The 18,383-nt window shown below is 41.1% G+C and overlaps 1 protein-coding gene across 1 annotated transcript in view; it reads left to right on the top strand.

The window, feature by feature from the left end:
• The window catches only part of lnx1 (ligand of numb-protein X 1), a 29,227-nt gene extending 23,658 nt beyond the window's left edge, over positions 1 to 5,569 (top strand). The window contains exons 5-10 of the mRNA XM_062424372.1: positions 41 to 469; positions 1,458 to 1,592; positions 2,844 to 3,021; positions 4,126 to 4,372; positions 5,095 to 5,253; positions 5,384 to 5,569. Coding sequence (XP_062280356.1) covers positions 41 to 469; positions 1,458 to 1,592; positions 2,844 to 3,021; positions 4,126 to 4,372; positions 5,095 to 5,253; positions 5,384 to 5,519 — 1,284 coding nt within the window. The 3' untranslated portion in view covers positions 5,520 to 5,569. The remainder of the gene's footprint in view (positions 1 to 40; positions 470 to 1,457; positions 1,593 to 2,843; positions 3,022 to 4,125; positions 4,373 to 5,094; positions 5,254 to 5,383) is intronic.
• The last annotated feature ends 12,814 nt before the right edge of the window (positions 5,570 to 18,383 follow it).

The following is an 18,383-nucleotide window of genomic DNA, read 5'->3' as shown; positions in this document are numbered from 1 at the left end:
GCAGTGATCTGAGTGATAACTTCCTCTTTTTCCCTCTCAGGTAAACGGCATTGACATCAGCAACGTGCCCCACTGCTACGCCATGGCAACCCTCAAACAGCCCTGCCAACTCCTCCGGCTAACCGTCCTCAGAGAGCAGCGCCACCGCTACCGCTCACATTCGCACAGCCACCCACACGGCCACGGGCACGGCCACGATGTCGCCGGGGGCCACCTGTCTCACGGCCTACCTCACCACCCCTTGAGGGATGACAGCATCCACGTGGTCCTGAATAAAAGCACTCCAGAAGAGCAACTGGGAATTAAGCTAGTGAGGCGGCCGGAGGAGCATGGAGTCTACATCTTTCACCTGCTGGAGGGAGGCCTGGCAGCACGTGATGGACAGTTGTGCGTCGGTGACCGCGTGCTGGCCATCAACGGGCACGATCTACGCTATGGAGCGCCAGAACATGCTGCTCTGCTTATCCAGGTCAGCCAGCGAGGGTTGTGGGGAAAGTCTTGTGGTCATTTAACTAAATGAGATAGCAGGTCATTTATAAAAAGTTGTTATAGCCCATAAACAACTGTGTTCTGTTCTTATGCCAGGTCCCTGAGGTATTAAAGATAATTGTAGTGATTCAGACTAATTGTTTTGCTGTGCTGTTGTGTCTGTGTTCACTGCAGTTAATAATATTTAATTGTGGTGATTCCCTGATGGACTGGGCCATGAGGCTGCCTCTAGTTCCTGGTTGATGCTAGTCTATGTGCTGTGTTTGTGGTTAATCGTGGTTAATTGCAGTGTATTTGCGGCTGACTGTGCAGGGTCTCTGGGCCTGGTGTTCCTGTCTGTGCAATCTGAATGGCTCTTCTGGGTCTCTGTGGAGCCAAGATGGCCTCTCGGAGCAGGCACTTTCTGGCAGAGATTAAGAACTGGCAGGGAAAAAATTAAATTAGTCCAATTAAGGCAATAATGGGCTGGACCGGCTAATTCAGGAGTCAGCTCTGTGCTACAGGGACCAGGGGAAATCTCAGAGGAATGACAGAGCGGGGGGGGGGGAGCAGCCAGTTAGTCTGTGTGTCTGCTCGACCACTTGCATGCAAATGTGTGAATGGACTGGCAGATCAGTCGCAGGAGTTTAAGTCGCAGAGAGAGGAGAATCCCAAAATGTTACTACTGGGTGGCGATGAACTTACAGGAAGAAAATCATGGTTTCCTTCATATGTCTCTCAAAGGGTCAGTTCACACAAATGCTAGACTCTGGATAGATGGATCAATAAAATCTTATATTCATAACACTTAAAATGACATTAAAGAAATATAATAAGTAAAGTTACTTTTGGATGCTTTGAGAAAGACAAATTAAATTCCATTATATAATTTGGGCGAACTATCCCTTTAATAACAATTATTTTATAGCCAGTAACATGTCTATTGCTTTTTTATGTGAAATCTTCTTTTCTTTTTTTCTGCTCTCTAGGCAAGCGAAGAGCGTGTCCACTTCATAGTATCACGTCAGATCTGCCTGCCTACCCCAGACATCTTACAAGAGGATCCGTGGGCTATGGATGGTCCCCCACCATATTCCCCCGTGGATATAGAGCAAACACTACTGGTGAGCAGCACACATAGACACACACAGGAGACAAGTACAGCACCAATACACTGAGAGGAAGCTTTGTACCTCCGTCTCCCCTTCCCATGAGAAATATTTCCTTTCAGGTGCAAATGATCTACGGAGGTATTATACTTCCTTCAAAGCCAAGCAGGTCATTCAAACAGTACAGTGGGCAGCATCTATGATGTCAGCCATCTTTGTTTTTCATCACACAAAAAAAACATCCTCTCACTCCACAGGATTTAGAATCCTCCCCCAGAAGATTTTCCCAAGCTCCTTACTGAAACTGGAGATAACTCTAATAATGATCAGTGTGACAGGTCTACCTTGTATATATGATCTGCTCTTCGTGATGGTGTACATATTCATATACACAATACACCACACAATAATGTACAGCACAAAACCACAGCGCATTGTTTGTAGAGAGCAGTGTCAGTGTCGTGCCCCGGGGTCAGTCACGTGACCACGAGCGATTTCCTCCTGCGAGCGCAGCAGAAATGTGTGAATGCAGCACATTAGCGACGCAACACAAGCTACATCCCATCAACCTCAATGTGTCTGTGTGTTATTCATTACTAGTCTACTCTCCCTCGCTGTCTCCCATCTGACTCACAAGTACACTGGCCATAAATAAAACCTCATTCAGTTCATCCCACACACACACACACACACACACACCGCCTCGCTCACCAAACCAAGTAGAATGTCATACGTCTTTGAATAAATCCATTTCTCTGTGTTGAACATGAACACAAAATGAAGAGGCACTTGAGCCTAACGTGCTACCCTAATAACCACCATATATTACACATTAACACTTATGCTAATGAGGTCCTTCATTAATTAACAACTATGTCTATGTCATTGGACTCTTATGCTCCTATAGCACAGTATGGGAGGTATTCATTTGGATCTTCCTATCATTAAGGAGCTATCACAGGTCACAGAGAAAACAGCCCTTATTAATATGCAAATGAGCCCCTCCAGAATCTAATTAGTCTATATAAGGTGCCTTTGATGTAACAATTACATTTTTATCATGTTTGGCCTTAAGTTATTGTGTTAATAAGAATCAATTGTGACTTGCATGTCTTTGTGTCCACAAAGTGGTAGCAAAATGGGGCATAAAAACAGTTGGGGTGAAAAGCACCACTGCTGTTCTCAAAAAATACATTTTATTTTCATTCAACAATAGTTTACACTCCACTGTAACTATTTTCTATCTGTCTTGTATTTTCTGTGAAGGACTCTTGTCAGAAACCTGCATGCTATGAGAAAACAGTTACTCTGACCAAGGAGCCCTACGACTCTCTGGGTATGACGGTTGCAGGCGGCATGTCCAGCCGAGGGTGGGACCTCCCTATTTATGTCACAAACGTGGACCCCGACGGAGTGGTGGGACAGGAGGGCTCCATCCGAAAAGGTAAATCTCTTTCTATTACCGCTTTATAATTATCAGAATATTATTTATATTTCTATATTACAAGGAATGCAATTCTTTGTGCTTTAGTGCAAATAATTACTCATTTAGTTTGGATGGAGTATTTGTTTTGTCTGGTTGTCGTCTACTGTTGCGCAAAGCAACGGAACTCTCTTTATAGAAGGCGGACTGTCATGGATTTGGCTTTGGCGATGAATACTTTGTATATAACAAACAGGGTGATTGATGAACACTTGTTTCATTACGGAGGTTATTCATCCAGCAGAAAACTCAGTAGTGCTGCTGTGGTTCACTGCTCCACAAATTGGCTTAAACAACGATACAAACACAAACATTTGCATAGCTACACTCAGGACTTATTGTGTTCCAGAAGAGAATCTGTGGAGTACTTAATTATTTCATTTTATGAAATCAGTCAACTCTGAAATAGAGCAAAACATGAAGCAGCACACAAATAACTGATGTCATAGCAACAGTCTTGATATCCTATAATGCGGCTGAAAGATGAGAGGCCCAACTGCTGATTCCAGCATATCCATCTTAAAGCATAACTATATTAAGCTTGTCATTAGACTCAATCCCTCCCTGCCTGGGGCTATTTATGAGAGGAATGAGAGAACTGCTGTGATGGAGCACAACAGTAGAATACAGTAAAGACTTCATAAAACAGCAAGCAATTGAGTCTGTTTGTCCTGTGCATGGTTCAAGGTGCACATTACTGTATTCATATGGGACTGAGCAGCAGCAGCTGTCTCTGTTTGTGTGCTTATGAAACATGTTTGTGTATTGTAATAGCCTATTCATTTGCATTTGCATATCCTTCCAGGGTAAATGCGTCCTTTGAGTTGCTTGCTAGCAAGCTGGACTGTGCCGTCTGTTTTTCTTTGCACCACTTTCATCACTGGGAGGCTTTTTAAAGCACAGGTGGCGCTTGGTTTCCTTCCCTTTGTGTTCTAGCAGGGAGGCTGCTGAATATTAAATAGACATATGATGAGTCCCTGTCGTGTGAGGTCTTTTGAAAAGCTATTATCAGGGCAGCAACCCTGGGCAGAGGATGAGCTGTGCTGTCCACTTCCTCCCCTGCAGGTGACATCTTGCTAAACGTGAACGGGGTGGATTTGACGGGGGTGACACGAGGCGAAGCTGTGGCCAACCTGAAGAACACCTCCTCTCCCGTTGTGCTCAAGGTCTTGGAGATGCGTCCTCCCGATGAAAGCCTGCAAGAGTGTCCATTGCCACCCTGTCTCACACCCTCACCAACAGATAGCACCAAGAGCCCACTGCCCAATGATGATTACTCCCCACTGTGGGTGTCATGGCTGCAGCTTCCCAGGTGAGCAACCTGGTGTCCCTGTATCCACTCAGTATATATTTTCTCTTTTCTGAGCCCAGTATAATTTACAGACCGTCCTACCGTCATACCCGGTCCCTTTGACCCTGTGCCAGATGGTGCCAGCTGAAATTTTGACAGAGCCAGCTGGGAAGAAAATCCCCATTATACTTTCAAAACTAACTTTTTAGCTGAAATATTCACCACTGTTCTATCAGTAGAGCTTCTGAGGATTGAAAACTTTGTCTCTGGGATTGCAGTATAAGAATTTATCTTACTACAACGTGTTGTCAGGAAGACAGCAGTGCGCTGACAGCAGTAAAAAAAACTGCTTCTCCTGCTTTTATAAAATAAAGTTAAATAAAAATGTGTTTCTGCTCAAACACTGAATTGATTTGGAGGCGAAACAAGTACTGAGTCACCGTGGGAATGTAGACTAGGCCAGTGATGCAACTAAAAGGATTTGAATATAATTTTCACTCAGTCCTGGGCTATCTGTATGAGACTGATATAGAAGTCCCACTAGTCTCATTGCTTCACATCTCTTGGGAAAGTCACACCTTCATTCCAAGGCCTTTGTCTTATGATCGGGGCTGGTTTCAGCAATATAGTGTAGCTACTGCGCATACATTCGGTACTATACGGTGGATATACTGCACAGTATATATAATGTAAAGATGCAGTTGAGAGATTAGTAAATTTAATCTCCTTCTTGGCTCATGCAGGCATCTCTACTGCTGCAAAGACATTGTTCTGCGGCGGAGCACTTCGGGGAGCCTGGGCTTCAGTATCGTAGGAGGTCAGGAGGAGGTCAACTGCAATCAATCCTTTTTTATCCGCTCCATCGTGGAGGGGACGCCAGCCTACAATGACGGCAGGATAAGGTATTCAGCCTATACATATCGCCTATTATCTTTGGTTACATCCACCAAATAATTTCTTGGTACTGTGGTAGTCTTTGGTTTGCTGTCAATACATGTTTTAAAAAAAATCTCTTTCTCTCTGTCTGTGTAGGTGTGGGGACATCTTGCTCGAAGTGAATGGGAACAGTACATGGGGAATGACCCACACAGCATTGGTGCGTCTTCTGAAAGAGCTTCGAGGAAGAATCACCCTGACCATCGTCTCCTGGCCGGGCAGCCTGCTGTAGCAGTGCTCCAAGCCATCAAGCGCTGCTACAGTGGCACTGACCAAGGAATGTGGAAGGCAGAACTTTTGACTGGCTGACCACCCTAAGCTTGCTGTGTGGGAGAAGCTTAGAATAGTGCTATAGCTGTATGGATATCTAACTTCTGATGGACAGCTGAGACTTTACCAGAAGTTTGGAGAGGGACAAACATAAGACTGGATTGTTACCAGAGTTCAACTTGCCCCTCCAAGAACGCTGGAGTGGGAGGATCCAGGCCTGAGCCACTTCTAACTAGGATGTTGGGCGTTATCTGTTAAGAGGACACTGTCATTCTCTGGCACAGCATCCAGTGAGTGGGGTGGGGGGATCGAGAGAAGACACAACACGTTGCCAATTCCAGTAGTTATATATTAGGGTATGCATTAAGTTGGACTCACATTTCTTTACTGTAAATGTTGGGTGTCTAAAAAAGTACTGATTCAAGCACTTGTAATACGTTTCTTTTGTTTGTTTGTGGTATGGCCTTATAGGCTCCATTCTGTTTGTACTGACAGTGGTTGTCATCTTCATCTGTGACCAGAGGACACATTGCCAAGTAGTAGTCTGTGTTGAGGTTTGGTTTTTTTGTTTTTTTATTTGATTTTATTTCAGAAGCTATGGCTAAATTATCAAACCACTGGCAAGGAAAAAAATATATTAAAAAAAATAAAGGATCAATGTGTTCATAACATGTTAAAAAAACAATATTTAATTAGGTGACATTGTGGAGGCCTTACTAATTTTCTTACTTTTAAGAAAAAAACTGACTTGGTTTCTGTGTAGCAGTAGATGGTCTGGGGCCTATCTACTGCGGTTCTGTCTGTCACGCTTCGGCCTGTGTAGTATATCTGATGGTACATTTGGTTAAATAATCAATAAAGTCGTTTGAAAAAGAAAGTTGTGTGAGAAAACTTACTGCAAAACAACAGAAACAACACTAAAAGCTGATGCAACATAAACACATTGTATAGATTGCGTACATATTTTTCTAGTTTCTCTAATAAAATTGAATTCCGATTTTTCTGATATGACATTCAATACTGTAAGAGGCCACAGAGCACTTCCTCAGACTGGGAGACTGAATGTCAGATTTTAATTTCCTCTTAGTCAGCGGAGGACGTCTCATTAGACGCCTTGTCTTTCTTACTTCTCTTGGCTTTTTTGTGTTTGTGTCTACTCTGACTGTCCCCGTCCTCACCATCATCCTTCCTACTCTTGCTGCTGCTGCTGTTGCTGCTGAACATAAATGACAAACAATAACATTTCAATTGTTGTCTTTCTTCTTTTCTTGACGAGTATGGGAGTGTGTGTATGTGTGTGTCTGTTACACCTGCATGATGATTTTTTCCTTCCCTCGCTTGACTCTCTATGCCTCTTCTCTCTGTGCCGTCCTTCTTTTTCTCCACTGAATCTCTCCAGAATGTGGCGTTTGTGCCCTCGCTCCGCAGTGTCCCTGTGCCTCATTCTCTCCTCCCTGCTGAAAAATACCATACAAGCATGCAATGTATTTTTTCCATTTGCTATTGATGAAAATAGAGACTTTTTTCATTGGGAAATAATACAAAGGGAAAAGAAGTCATGGCCTGAAGGAATGAGATTGCTGGCCTTTTCTCAACTTCTCCACTGGGAGAGAGATAAGACAGAACTCAAGGGACCAAGACCTTAACCACAGTGGCTGCTGTTTGCCTGGCTGAGCTTTTGTATCCTCCCCCCTGGACTAGACTTTCAGTAACAAAGAAGCCAACACTAGTGTCAAAACATGCCCTTTCCATTACAGCCAAACAGCCATGCTGCAGTATCCACTAAGCTAAGAGAAAAATCCATTATTAACCTGTGGTCCTGTGAGACCACAAGATTTATTCATCACACCTCTTCTCCCCTCAAATAACCTCTGAAAACATGCATGCAAATTTATATTCATGCAAAGGAGCAATGGGACAGTTGAGAGAACGTACTGTTTTCACTGGGAAACATACAACTTTCACAACAGAGGGGGCTCATCACTGAAACCAAATAGTGTAATGTTGGTTGGAATGAACACCTTCAAACTCCCAGGATTATGATCATTTTCCAACTTTTTAATGTACAGTTTTAATATAGTTTCGCCATCAAGGCAATATTTATATTAACTACATTTGTGTTACATTTTCAAACCTAACAAAATGTTATAATTTAGCTAGGACTTGTGGCGTTCAATTGTTTGATGGCTGTGTGTAAAAAGTTAGCCCCCTAATGGTTGGCTAAACCCCCTAAATTCAACAAGTTACTAAAACTAAAATCGACCTAAACTAGTTGGATGATGGAAGGGGGAAAGGACGAGGGCTGCTCTGAGTCACAAAGAAGAGGTTAAAAGGGAGATGTGGATAGATAAGGTGACTGTACAGAAAATACCAACATAGAATGAACTACCATACAAGTGTTGAAAGACTACAAGAGCTCAGAAGTGATGTTACAAAACAACTGTCTGATTTTCAATATAACTTCCAGACAGACATTAAGAAACAACTAAATGAGTTGTGGGCTGACAATAAGATCGGTGAGACAACATAAAAAATTGACCTCACAACCAAAAGGCTAGAAGAAGCCGATCAATGTATTGGCGATATAGACACCTAGGCCACAGGTGCAAATGATGCTCGGTTAGACTTTGTAAAGAAGTTTCAGATCCAGACAGATATAAAGAAAGAAAATAAATGTAGTTGTCCAGCATATGACTCAAATTTGAAACCAGCATCCCAAGTTTCTAAGATATATACACTGGATGAGGCACTGTGTCACATAATATTCTTATTTAGTGAAGGAATTAGTAGACTTCCAGTCTATGTCAGAAAAATATGGTTTAGAGAGACAAGATTTTTATAAATACTTGCAAATGTGGCACTATTATGTAAGAGACTGGGCAAGGACTAAACCCCTGATGTTGCACAAATGTTTATTAAAGCACACAACTTTGAACCCACCAGACATATTACTGGGAACCTGTATCAAAGTATATGATTGATGAGGAACAACTCAACAGACTACACAAAGCAGAAGTGTGAGAGAGAACTGGAGGTATCTCTGCAAAGGAGAGACTTTTGTACCATTCTGTGACTGACATCTCCTAAGTAAATCATCCAATATAACTGAGTGATGTCTTACAGTAGTTATTGTGTTGAGAAACAGAAAAAAATAAAGTAAAAAAATGTAATAAATTACCAATAAAAAATGCCACTATGAAGAGATGGTTTAAAAAAGTTTGGGGACCATTGTTATACTGTCCCATTTCAGTAGCTGTCTACTTCGGAGGATGTGTCTAATGCCTCCTTCCAAAATGACATTCACCATAATTATCACATTAACACTGCTCGACCCTCCTTCAGTTTATTATGTTTCAGTTAGTTATGCATACTTTCCCAAAGTTTGTGTATAAGACCTACAGCACAGTAGAGATGCCTTTTGTCAGACTCAGCCCTGCACAGCTCCAGGCCTGGAAATTAAATAATTAATAATAGGTATGACCATGTTTTGTCTAGATTATGTTGTATATTGTAAATTGCATTGGCTTTTATAGAAAGTTTTCCCTCCTTACTCAAAAGCAACATCAGTATTTGTTGTTGTTCTTTGCCGTCGTTCTTCTGCAGTTTCTCAATACACTACACAGCACGCACAGATCTTTGAAGGGAGGAAATGCTGGTTGAAAATTGATGGTCATAATGAGTGAAAGAGACTCCTGCTAGAGAACAGTAGTCTTTATGGCCCATGTAAATACACAAAAAGCAGATTGTGTTATTGTAGAAATTGTTTTATTGAAGAGAAAACCTTCCTGACTGCTGAGGGGAAATCTGTAATGTATAAAAATGCATCAGCTTTTTCTCTCTCCCTCGCCTTAAGAAAAGACACCTCAGCACAACTTGCTGTTTTCAATTTCAGAATAATCAACCTGACCTTTAAGGATCGTGACACTGAGGGCATTTCTTTCTGCCTCTTTAAAAGTGTAATCTTGCCCACAGAAGTGTGTAGGAAGTACAAACACTGAACTGCTAATGCAGACACTCAGCTCACACATGGCTGGAGTAATTATTACCATTCACTCGCTCAACAGAAAAGAGAGAGCGCCTTAAGGGGCAGAGTTTTCACAAGTACAAAGCTAAATGTATTCAATATTTGGAGACAGCTCCTCTGTTAGCAGCAGGGATTAGGACCCAAGGCCTATATTTGTTTTCGCTCAAAGCCATTAGCTTTAACACAGAAACAACCACCTCACATAACACCAAGAACACTGACAAATGGTTCCCAAGGAGACAGTGTTAGAGGAACTACAGTATATTATAACATGGGAGCCTTTGGATTAGTTTTCACATTTCATGATTTTATTCATTATTAGTGCACAAGCCTGTATCACAGATTTCATGAGATGCCCGGGTCTACCGCTGTTCAATTTGGTCTGCTCCATCCCTACAGTCATTTAAGTGAGAAACCAATATGAGTCAGTGGGTGTTACCCTCAGACAGGAAATACAATTTTTGATTGACACAATTAAAATCAAAGTAATATCCACAGAAATAAACAGCAGCTGTGAGTGGGGAGATAGGATTAAATGTCAAATGACTCACAGAGCAGGAGATGTTGTTATTTTATCTAGATTAAGGAGGAGAATTTGATTGCCAAAAGAAACCCAACTGAGCAGTGCAATAAATCTTTTTTTTCTGTTAAGCAAGAGTTTGTTCTTTGAGGATGATATAATAACATTTTTAAAAACAAGAATATAACACAAATAACATCATATAATCTCATGTGGCTTCTCTGCCACTCACGCTGTTTCTTCTCTCTCGTTCAGAAGCACTATTCCATTCTGCCATAATCATTCTTGATATTTACATATTACCGCCAATTAATCTAATTGATCCTTAAGTATATTCTACTGATGTGACCTTATTTGGTTACTTTAACACATCCCATGGTGGTAGGTTGTTTAAAAGCGACTGCACAACCAGTATCCAAAATATTTCTGGCACTTGTCTTGTTTGTATTTCTCTCCACGTACAGGGAGGCAGCATCGTTTACTTAAAAAGCAAAAGTAAAATCTTTCCATTCCATCACAAATTAAGTCCCAACCCATGCTTCTCTGACTCACTATGGGAGGATTAACACATTAAAACCAGATTTATACAGTATTTTCCTTGTTTGATTTGGCCCATTATACCGTGCTATCTTATTGAATATGTTTTTGAGAGGACTTTTGTGCGTAAATCTCTTAGAAGCCAATATTTCTGTGGGAGGGTGACTGTAAAATCAAACAAAATTGGGGCCGCAGGTCAAAACGTGGAAACTGCAGCTAAGTACGTGAGAAACAAACATATTTTATAAAAGACAGCCAGTGCTCAGTGCCCTTGAGAAGGAAGCTTTAACTCCAGCTTGCGAGCAAATGTTGCCGGCTGTTAATGGCACATGATGGAAGGAAAAAGAGGATGTACAGGCCCAAAGATTTGGCCCTGTAAATAAATGTGTTTCATGAGTGAAGTTGTGGCATGAAAACAGAAAGTATTTCTCATTGAAGGCTAAGAATGTAGGGTAGAGGGAAAAATAAAAACAGATGTGGGTGGAAGAATGAACAGGCCCTGAGACAGACCCTGAAGCCAGGATAAAAGTGGCATCAGGCACAAAAGCAGAAAAGGAAAATCAAGAAACTGGCAGATTTAACCGTGCCCGTTTGCCTACAGTAGAAGGAAGTGGCAACTTGATCTCCTAAAAACAATTTGGATCATGCTGTCTAACTATAAAGGAAGGAGTCTCTGACTGTTCGTGTGTGTGTGTGTCTGTTTCTCCCCAAACTTTCAGCTTATCTACTTCATATTTGGCAGGTATATTGCTGGGTACCGAAAGAAGTGCTGTGTCAAGTGTGAAGATGTTTGGATAAGAAATGTTAAACCTATTATTAAAAGAAAATATTTAGCAGGTCTGGACCTCTCCAATATGGCAGCTGCAAATATTAGCATAAATACCGGCGCTGCATTTGTTTAGTAGCGGATCTTGACCTCCTATGGCAGCTGCACAGATGCATCCCTGCAATATACAGCAATCAATCATGTGTCGAAACATGAAACATGTAAAACATTGTGATGTTTTACATTTTATAATACTCTTAGTTTCTTCACTGTAAAAAAGGTAACTGCTTTGGCAGTCTTGCTTTCTCTTTCTCATTCAGAAATGTCTTCCTCTCTACCTCAGCCAGCAGCCAATATTTGATTTTCTTGACAACCGTTCATCCGATCGACTTCACACTTGGCGGGCATCTTGCTGAGGACCCACGGAACTGCAGTGTAGAGAGCAAGCTCATGAGAGACTACAGTCAGAGAAATAAGTAAGTCATAGAAAAGTAATTTCACATGGCATGCTCTAAAAAGAGAGAAGTAGACAGCGAAAAACAGAGCTTTTAACCAAGAATGGACAGACTTTTATATGGTCATTCTTTACACGGGTAGATCAAAACCAGTTTGTCTCCTTTGTTCCGAGACCACAGTGAATGTGAAGCACCACTATGAGAAACCAGCAAACCTACTCAAATCTGAACAGAAGACATAGAAAATAAACAATCCAAGAGTCAAATAAAATCAATCTACTTTATTTTAGGATGTATGTTTTATCAAAGGCTATCTGTTATCTTTAAATGCAGCAAATGAGAAAAAATCACATTATTTACCATTAGAGTACTATGTAAGTAACTAGTAATTTATAACATCTGTGTATAATAAAATGTTGGTTTCTTTCATGGTGTATAGACTCATTCACGCCTTGACTCAACAGTATTCATTTCTGCATGCATTGGAGCAGCAGCCACAGGCCGAGCAATCAGCTTGTTCCAAACAGGCAGGTTTTGAACGGGCACTTCACCACTGCATCATAAATCTGAAACAAAACCTAAAAGAGACACTAGGCTGTTCCTGAGTCACAAGGCTGCCATCAAAGCTACCATATGGATTCCAGCCAAAACACAGGCAATACTTACGAAACACATGAAAATGTAGTCCAAATGTATTCAGCTATGAAAAGAAATCATTCTTTTATGCATTAATGCAAATTGAATGAGGCTGTTATTGTTGACTGGTGCAAATTAGTTTGAGGCTGTAAAATGTTACTGTCATGCTTTTGCTGTTCTGAATTAGCAATGCCCTAATTTGGTTTCATTGTATTGTATTACAGCTGCCTTTTTCAATTATCAGTTGCTTTTCTATATTCGGAGTCAGCTAAACCCTTTGTTAACAATGAAACTAGCCTTACAGCATTTTATAATGAAGCTTTTAGTGCGAGTTTAAGCAGGAAGACAATTATCATTTTAATTTCCTCAGTGGGACTTCACCATTCAATTATTATCCGGTGAACTCAATGGGTTCTATGTGCAAGCTTTTCTGTCATCCAATGATCAAACTAGCCAAATGGTATTTAAACTAGATTTGCATCTGTTTGAATGTGTGAACCGATGCCATGTGTAAGAAGAACAAGAAAAATAGTGGACATTGCATGTCATCCTGTGCATATGTGCACATGAAAGAGATGGTGAGGGAACCTGAGGCGGTGCCAGCTGGAAAGAAAAAAGCTATATTTATCATCCAAAAATATGATTTACAGTCAGAGGGTCAGTCAAGTCAGTCAAGTGTTGACCAAATGGCCAGTCAGCTACTCAGCTTGCACCCACTGGAAAAAAGATAAGGTGCTGGATGCAGGGGGACAGAAACAGAAAAATACAAAGTATCACTCTGGATGAATGTGAACATTAGCCTCATGGAATCTATTAATGGTAAATTCAGGGCATGCGGTCGCAACCACAGCTGATAACCAGTAGCTGCCGCTTCAAGGGCTGCCCTGCCACACTCTTCCTGTGTGTGACTAAACACAAGACATGTGGGCTACCAAGTACAGGTGCTACATCATCAGCCCAAATTTGCAAAATACCAGTCTCACTGTCCACCTAACAATACGAGGCACAAGCAAGAAGACGATGCAAGGCTCCTTCTGTTTCTCTCTCACGCGCTCAGTAACAATGAATCCCTCCGGTTCTATTCTAAAAATAGTCTCCAGTGCAGTCATAAATCAATGCAACGGAAAACACATAACCTCTACATATGAGCGTGTGTGACACAGGCAGCGTGAAGCCTGATCATGTGACTTGAATGTAGGGCACACATGTCAACAGAGCCCAGAAGGTGTGAGCCGCACACATTGGACTAAGAGCCACAGCAATAGTCCTTTGTGACTGTGACATTAGAACAAATCTGTGGTGTGAATAGCTAAATCTCCTGTGCATTCTCCGTACGTCTGTCACACACATGTGATTCCGGTATTTCTTATCTTCTGCAGTTAGCCCACAGCTTCCCAGCTGTCCCCATGTCCCATTTCCCTCATTTGACCCGCCGCAAGACTGTTCTGAGCTTATTGTGAAAACCTGAAGCCAAAGATCTAACACACACAAATACTCCAGCAAAAGCTCTCCACTTTAAGTAGTAGAAGTGCTGAAAAGCAGAATAGCATATAGGGATATTTTAATAGAGCATATACAGCAAGAGATACTTCAGTTTGTCATTTTTGCTATTTTGCATTTATTTCCATGCAAGTTAATTAACACTAGCTGACAGAGGAATTCATCGTCATCAACTGCATTACAGCTATTACACCCACCGACACAGACTGAGAAATTATATTAAAGTGCAACTATCAGTTGAACTGTATGTATTTGTAGTTTTAGGTATTCAAGGGAATAGACAGTCACAGTCTAATGCCTGAGGCCCGACTCCAGATCTGAGGCCACTGCCTCAGTCAAGGGCAATGGCAAGAGCACTTCTGATGCCTAACATGTACATGTTTTGCTGAGAAATGCTCTGTCACAGCAAAATGTCACATTCCCCCTCTCACTTGAGCCTCAGGCCAGCTGAGGAGTATTAGAGTAGGAGGAGATGTGCCTGTGTGTATTATAGTTGGCAGCTGCCTCAGTTGATAATAATTAAATAGACATCTGGCTACTGGTCAACACTGAGTGTGCAGAGGAAATGTAGGGCAGGATTTGGCTCGTGCATGCATGTGAGCATGGGTGTTTGACTACACATACGGCAGCACTCCGGTTGTCAGACTGTAGGGTAGTAGGGCACTATGTGAAATTTGGAGTGGAAATCAGATTGGCTCTTTTCATCCATGAGCCACAGGGAGGAAGAGCCCAAGCTCCATGCAGAAGAGTGTACACTCAATTATTTCCTGACAGTGGCTGGCAAATACAGCGAGTTATTCCCTCATCTACAATGCACCCTGGCCCATCTCACTGCACCAGGAACAACCAAAATAGTTCTGCGTATGCTGGCAATCATTTCTCCTGGTCTTGCAATAATCTTGATTTCTGTCAAAATAATCTTATGCTTTTCTGCATTGGTGTGCATTTCTTAACAACGGCTGTGCATTTTCTCAAAACAGTTTATATCAGCTATCAGCTATGAGAAAGGCACCCCTCACAATCTCATTGCACAATCCCTCCCGCCATTTTATATGTATATATAAGTAGATTCATACACATTTCATGGGCAATTGATTTTATAACCCCACTCAACACTAACATCTGGGCTACACGTTATTGTAGGATATAAACAGAAGTTATAAGTTATTCTGAGGCCGATACAGTTGGTGCGAGGCAACTCAAAAGCAATACATTTCTGAATCAAACATTTTCTTGCCCATGTGTCTTCAGGGCTTTGGTTCTCTGCCAATTAAGGCCGGCTCCTACAGAAACTGCCATCAAATGCTTAAATATTACCCAGTTCTGGTGCCGACACCACTCGCCGAACTCCTCCCCCTCTTTGTTCTGTTTTTGTCTTTCCTCCCAAGTTTTCAATCACTCATCTGACAAAATGTGCTTGCTGTACACATATGCTGCAAATGTGCACATATTGAGAGAGGCCAGAATAGACTGCAGTTCTGGACCAGAACCAAAATACTATATGTTGCCTGATCCAAAAGACCAAAGCTGCTCAACAGACATTTGTAGTGATGCATTACAGAGACAGAGAAAGTGGAAAGCATGAGGTGGAGAGAGGGAAGTGTAAAGGAAAACAGCCCAATGTGTCTTGCACTTGATCAACATGATATACAAAAGGGAAACAGACTTGAGAATTACACAACATCAGTTAAATTATGGATCTAGGGTATACGCCACCTGGTCATGAATATATATGTATAGCTTCAAATCACTGAAACCCACCTGTTGTGTGAAGAGAAACAGCTCTCTCTTTCTCTATCTCTGCCTCTTTTGCTGTCTTTATCATGACCATGTTCTTTGTATCTGTTGCTGTCCTTGTCAAACTTTTCCTCCATATCCTGCCATACATGGCATTCCCAGGCCTTGACAGTGTCAATCATTCCAGCGCTTAAGGCCTTTCTCCCTGGTACTGCAGACGATAGACCTAAGAGAGAGAACAGAGCCGTGCCAGACAGATGACTGGAGACAACCACGAACAACAGCTGGCATCTGCATCACATTTAATTTACTCAGTGTGTAAATTAAGCTTCTTTCAACTCACTGTATTCAGAGCAGCACCTGCCACCTATTTATGCCATGCTTTTCTATTAAAGAATCCTTCAGAAACAATGCTTGTGTATGATTAATGTAACTTCTGAGGGCAGCACTTCAACCATAACAGTCTTTCAAACAGCATATTTGGGACATGCAGACACTGGTGAGGTTCAAACAGAATATTTAGTGCAGGTACTAAATCTGTTCTCTATTGAAAAGAAAAGAAAATGCATAAAATCTAGAAAAGCTGTGCTGAAACAGTCAGACCGAATCTTAAATGGTTGTAAATGTACGCTGATCTATATAAAAGGCCCACAGGTTCCCAAGACATATTTTCATTTTCCTGAAAGGAATGTTTGTCCAGACTGTCCAGGAGCAACATTCATTCATTCTTTTTTGATACTATAGATTGTTTATAAAACCCTGATGGCATAGTTATACAGTATATGGTATACGGTATGAAAAAAAAAGTCTTATACCTGATGGAAACTGGTATAGAGGAGTTGAGGGATCATCAAAGCCTTTAGAAAGTGAACTACTGAAAAGGAAGAATAAAAAGTATGTGAACTATGTCAACTAACACATAAAATCTCCAAATGAAAGTGAATAAAGATCCCATACATGTAAGCTAAAGTGAAAATAAATACACACTGAAGATGGTTGCCAATATTGTCAATTTAGAGTTTATATGAATGCAATTGAAAAAGTTTTAATAACACAGATTACTACAAATAAACTACATAAATAACCAATAAAAAAGTTACAATATGAGAAAAAAAAAAGTTTGTGAAGTATGGGTTTTATTGAAAAAATGTTTGAGAGGTGTTTAGAGGGTTTTTTTTGCTCTAGTATTTACAAACCCTCCTGTTAACTACCTGTTCCTGGCTGACACTGTATTCCCAAGTTTCATTGAAATGTATGTGGTGCTGAAGGTCATTCATTGTAAGAAATGTGAAAGGAAAAGGAGAGAGCAAACAAATTTACAGATGAATCAATGAATAATAATAAAAAATAGTGAATGGGACTGCAACATGATCAAAGTACTTTTTCCAAATGCACAGCTGTGTTTTCCAAGTGTTTGAAGTGACTGGCTCATTGTCAAGGCGCAGTGTGTGCTTGCCAACCCATGAGGAAAGGATGGAGGGCATATTACTGATACGATTTGAATATTCTGCCTGTCCACTGAAAATCATTCAAGTCCAGTTCAGAAGTTTGCTGTAGTCGTGTGAGTTTTAATGATGCTGGTGAATCCACTGTCAAACAAAAGCACGTAGAACATGTACGTAGAAGTGATCAATAGTTTTGTAATATAGTTATCAGATGGGTTGCAAATACAGTTGGAAACAAAAGGCAAGTAAGGGGGCGGCATTTGCTTTCACACCTTAGGATGTGACACACAATTAGCTAAATCAAGGGACTTAACCAGGAGGGGACAGACGTCACTCAATTAGCAAGTCTACACTTCCCAAATGTGTATTTCTTCATCACCACATGGCTTGAACCCACACCCGTTTCCAATTGAAAACTTCCGAGTGTACTGAAGGTGAACTGGATGTGTATGAAGCTCATCCAATGGAGCTGCTTCCCACCAGGTGTGGGTCCAAAAACACTTCACAATAAATCCAGTGGAAAACAGGTCCATCATTCCCTGTGCTACGTCAGCCATGCCACGGCCAGTTTTCTATCTCTTATATTCTATTTTTGGTTTAACAGAGACACAGAGATGGGTTGAGGCTTGTTTGTGAATGGAGACAGAATGAGTGAATGGAGTGAGCCTGGGTGAGTGAGCATGTGGCTGCTGGCAAGGCACTAACAGGAGGATAATAACTGTACGCTTAATGGTTCATCAAAGCATTTTACACTGCTCACTGCTCATGCCTCTCACTTTGTGGCCTCTGTGTTTCATCAACATAGACACTGACGATTCTAACTGGATTTAAAATGCAAGAATAGCACCTTTAATGGTAAACAATATATATATATATCTTATGACTTTGACCCTGTCAACAAGAGACCTTGTTGCTGCACCAACGCAGAATAAAGATCAAATCCGAAGAGATAGATAACATTTTAGGCAGTATCACAATCTATAGTATTGTTCTATAAATCTAGATGTGCCTAGCTTACTTTTCTAAGGATATTTTGTAACATTGTACTTTTACAATGTTATTGGAATCAAAGCAAAGATGACTAAAAACCATATTTAAAACAAAGAACAGAACTAAAAAAAAAACCACAAGTGGAGCAGAATTATTCAATTAAACTCTCGTTTTTGGTTTGTCGGTGTTTCCAACATTGTGCTTTAATATTAAAAT

Source organism: Scomber scombrus, chromosome 8 (genome assembly GCF_963691925.1).
Source record: "Scomber scombrus chromosome 8, fScoSco1.1, whole genome shotgun sequence".
NCBI classification, from domain to species: domain Eukaryota; kingdom Metazoa; phylum Chordata; class Actinopteri; order Scombriformes; family Scombridae; genus Scomber; species Scomber scombrus.
Note: the sequence above shows the minus strand (reverse complement) of the source record. Positions and strands in the feature narration are given on the sequence as shown.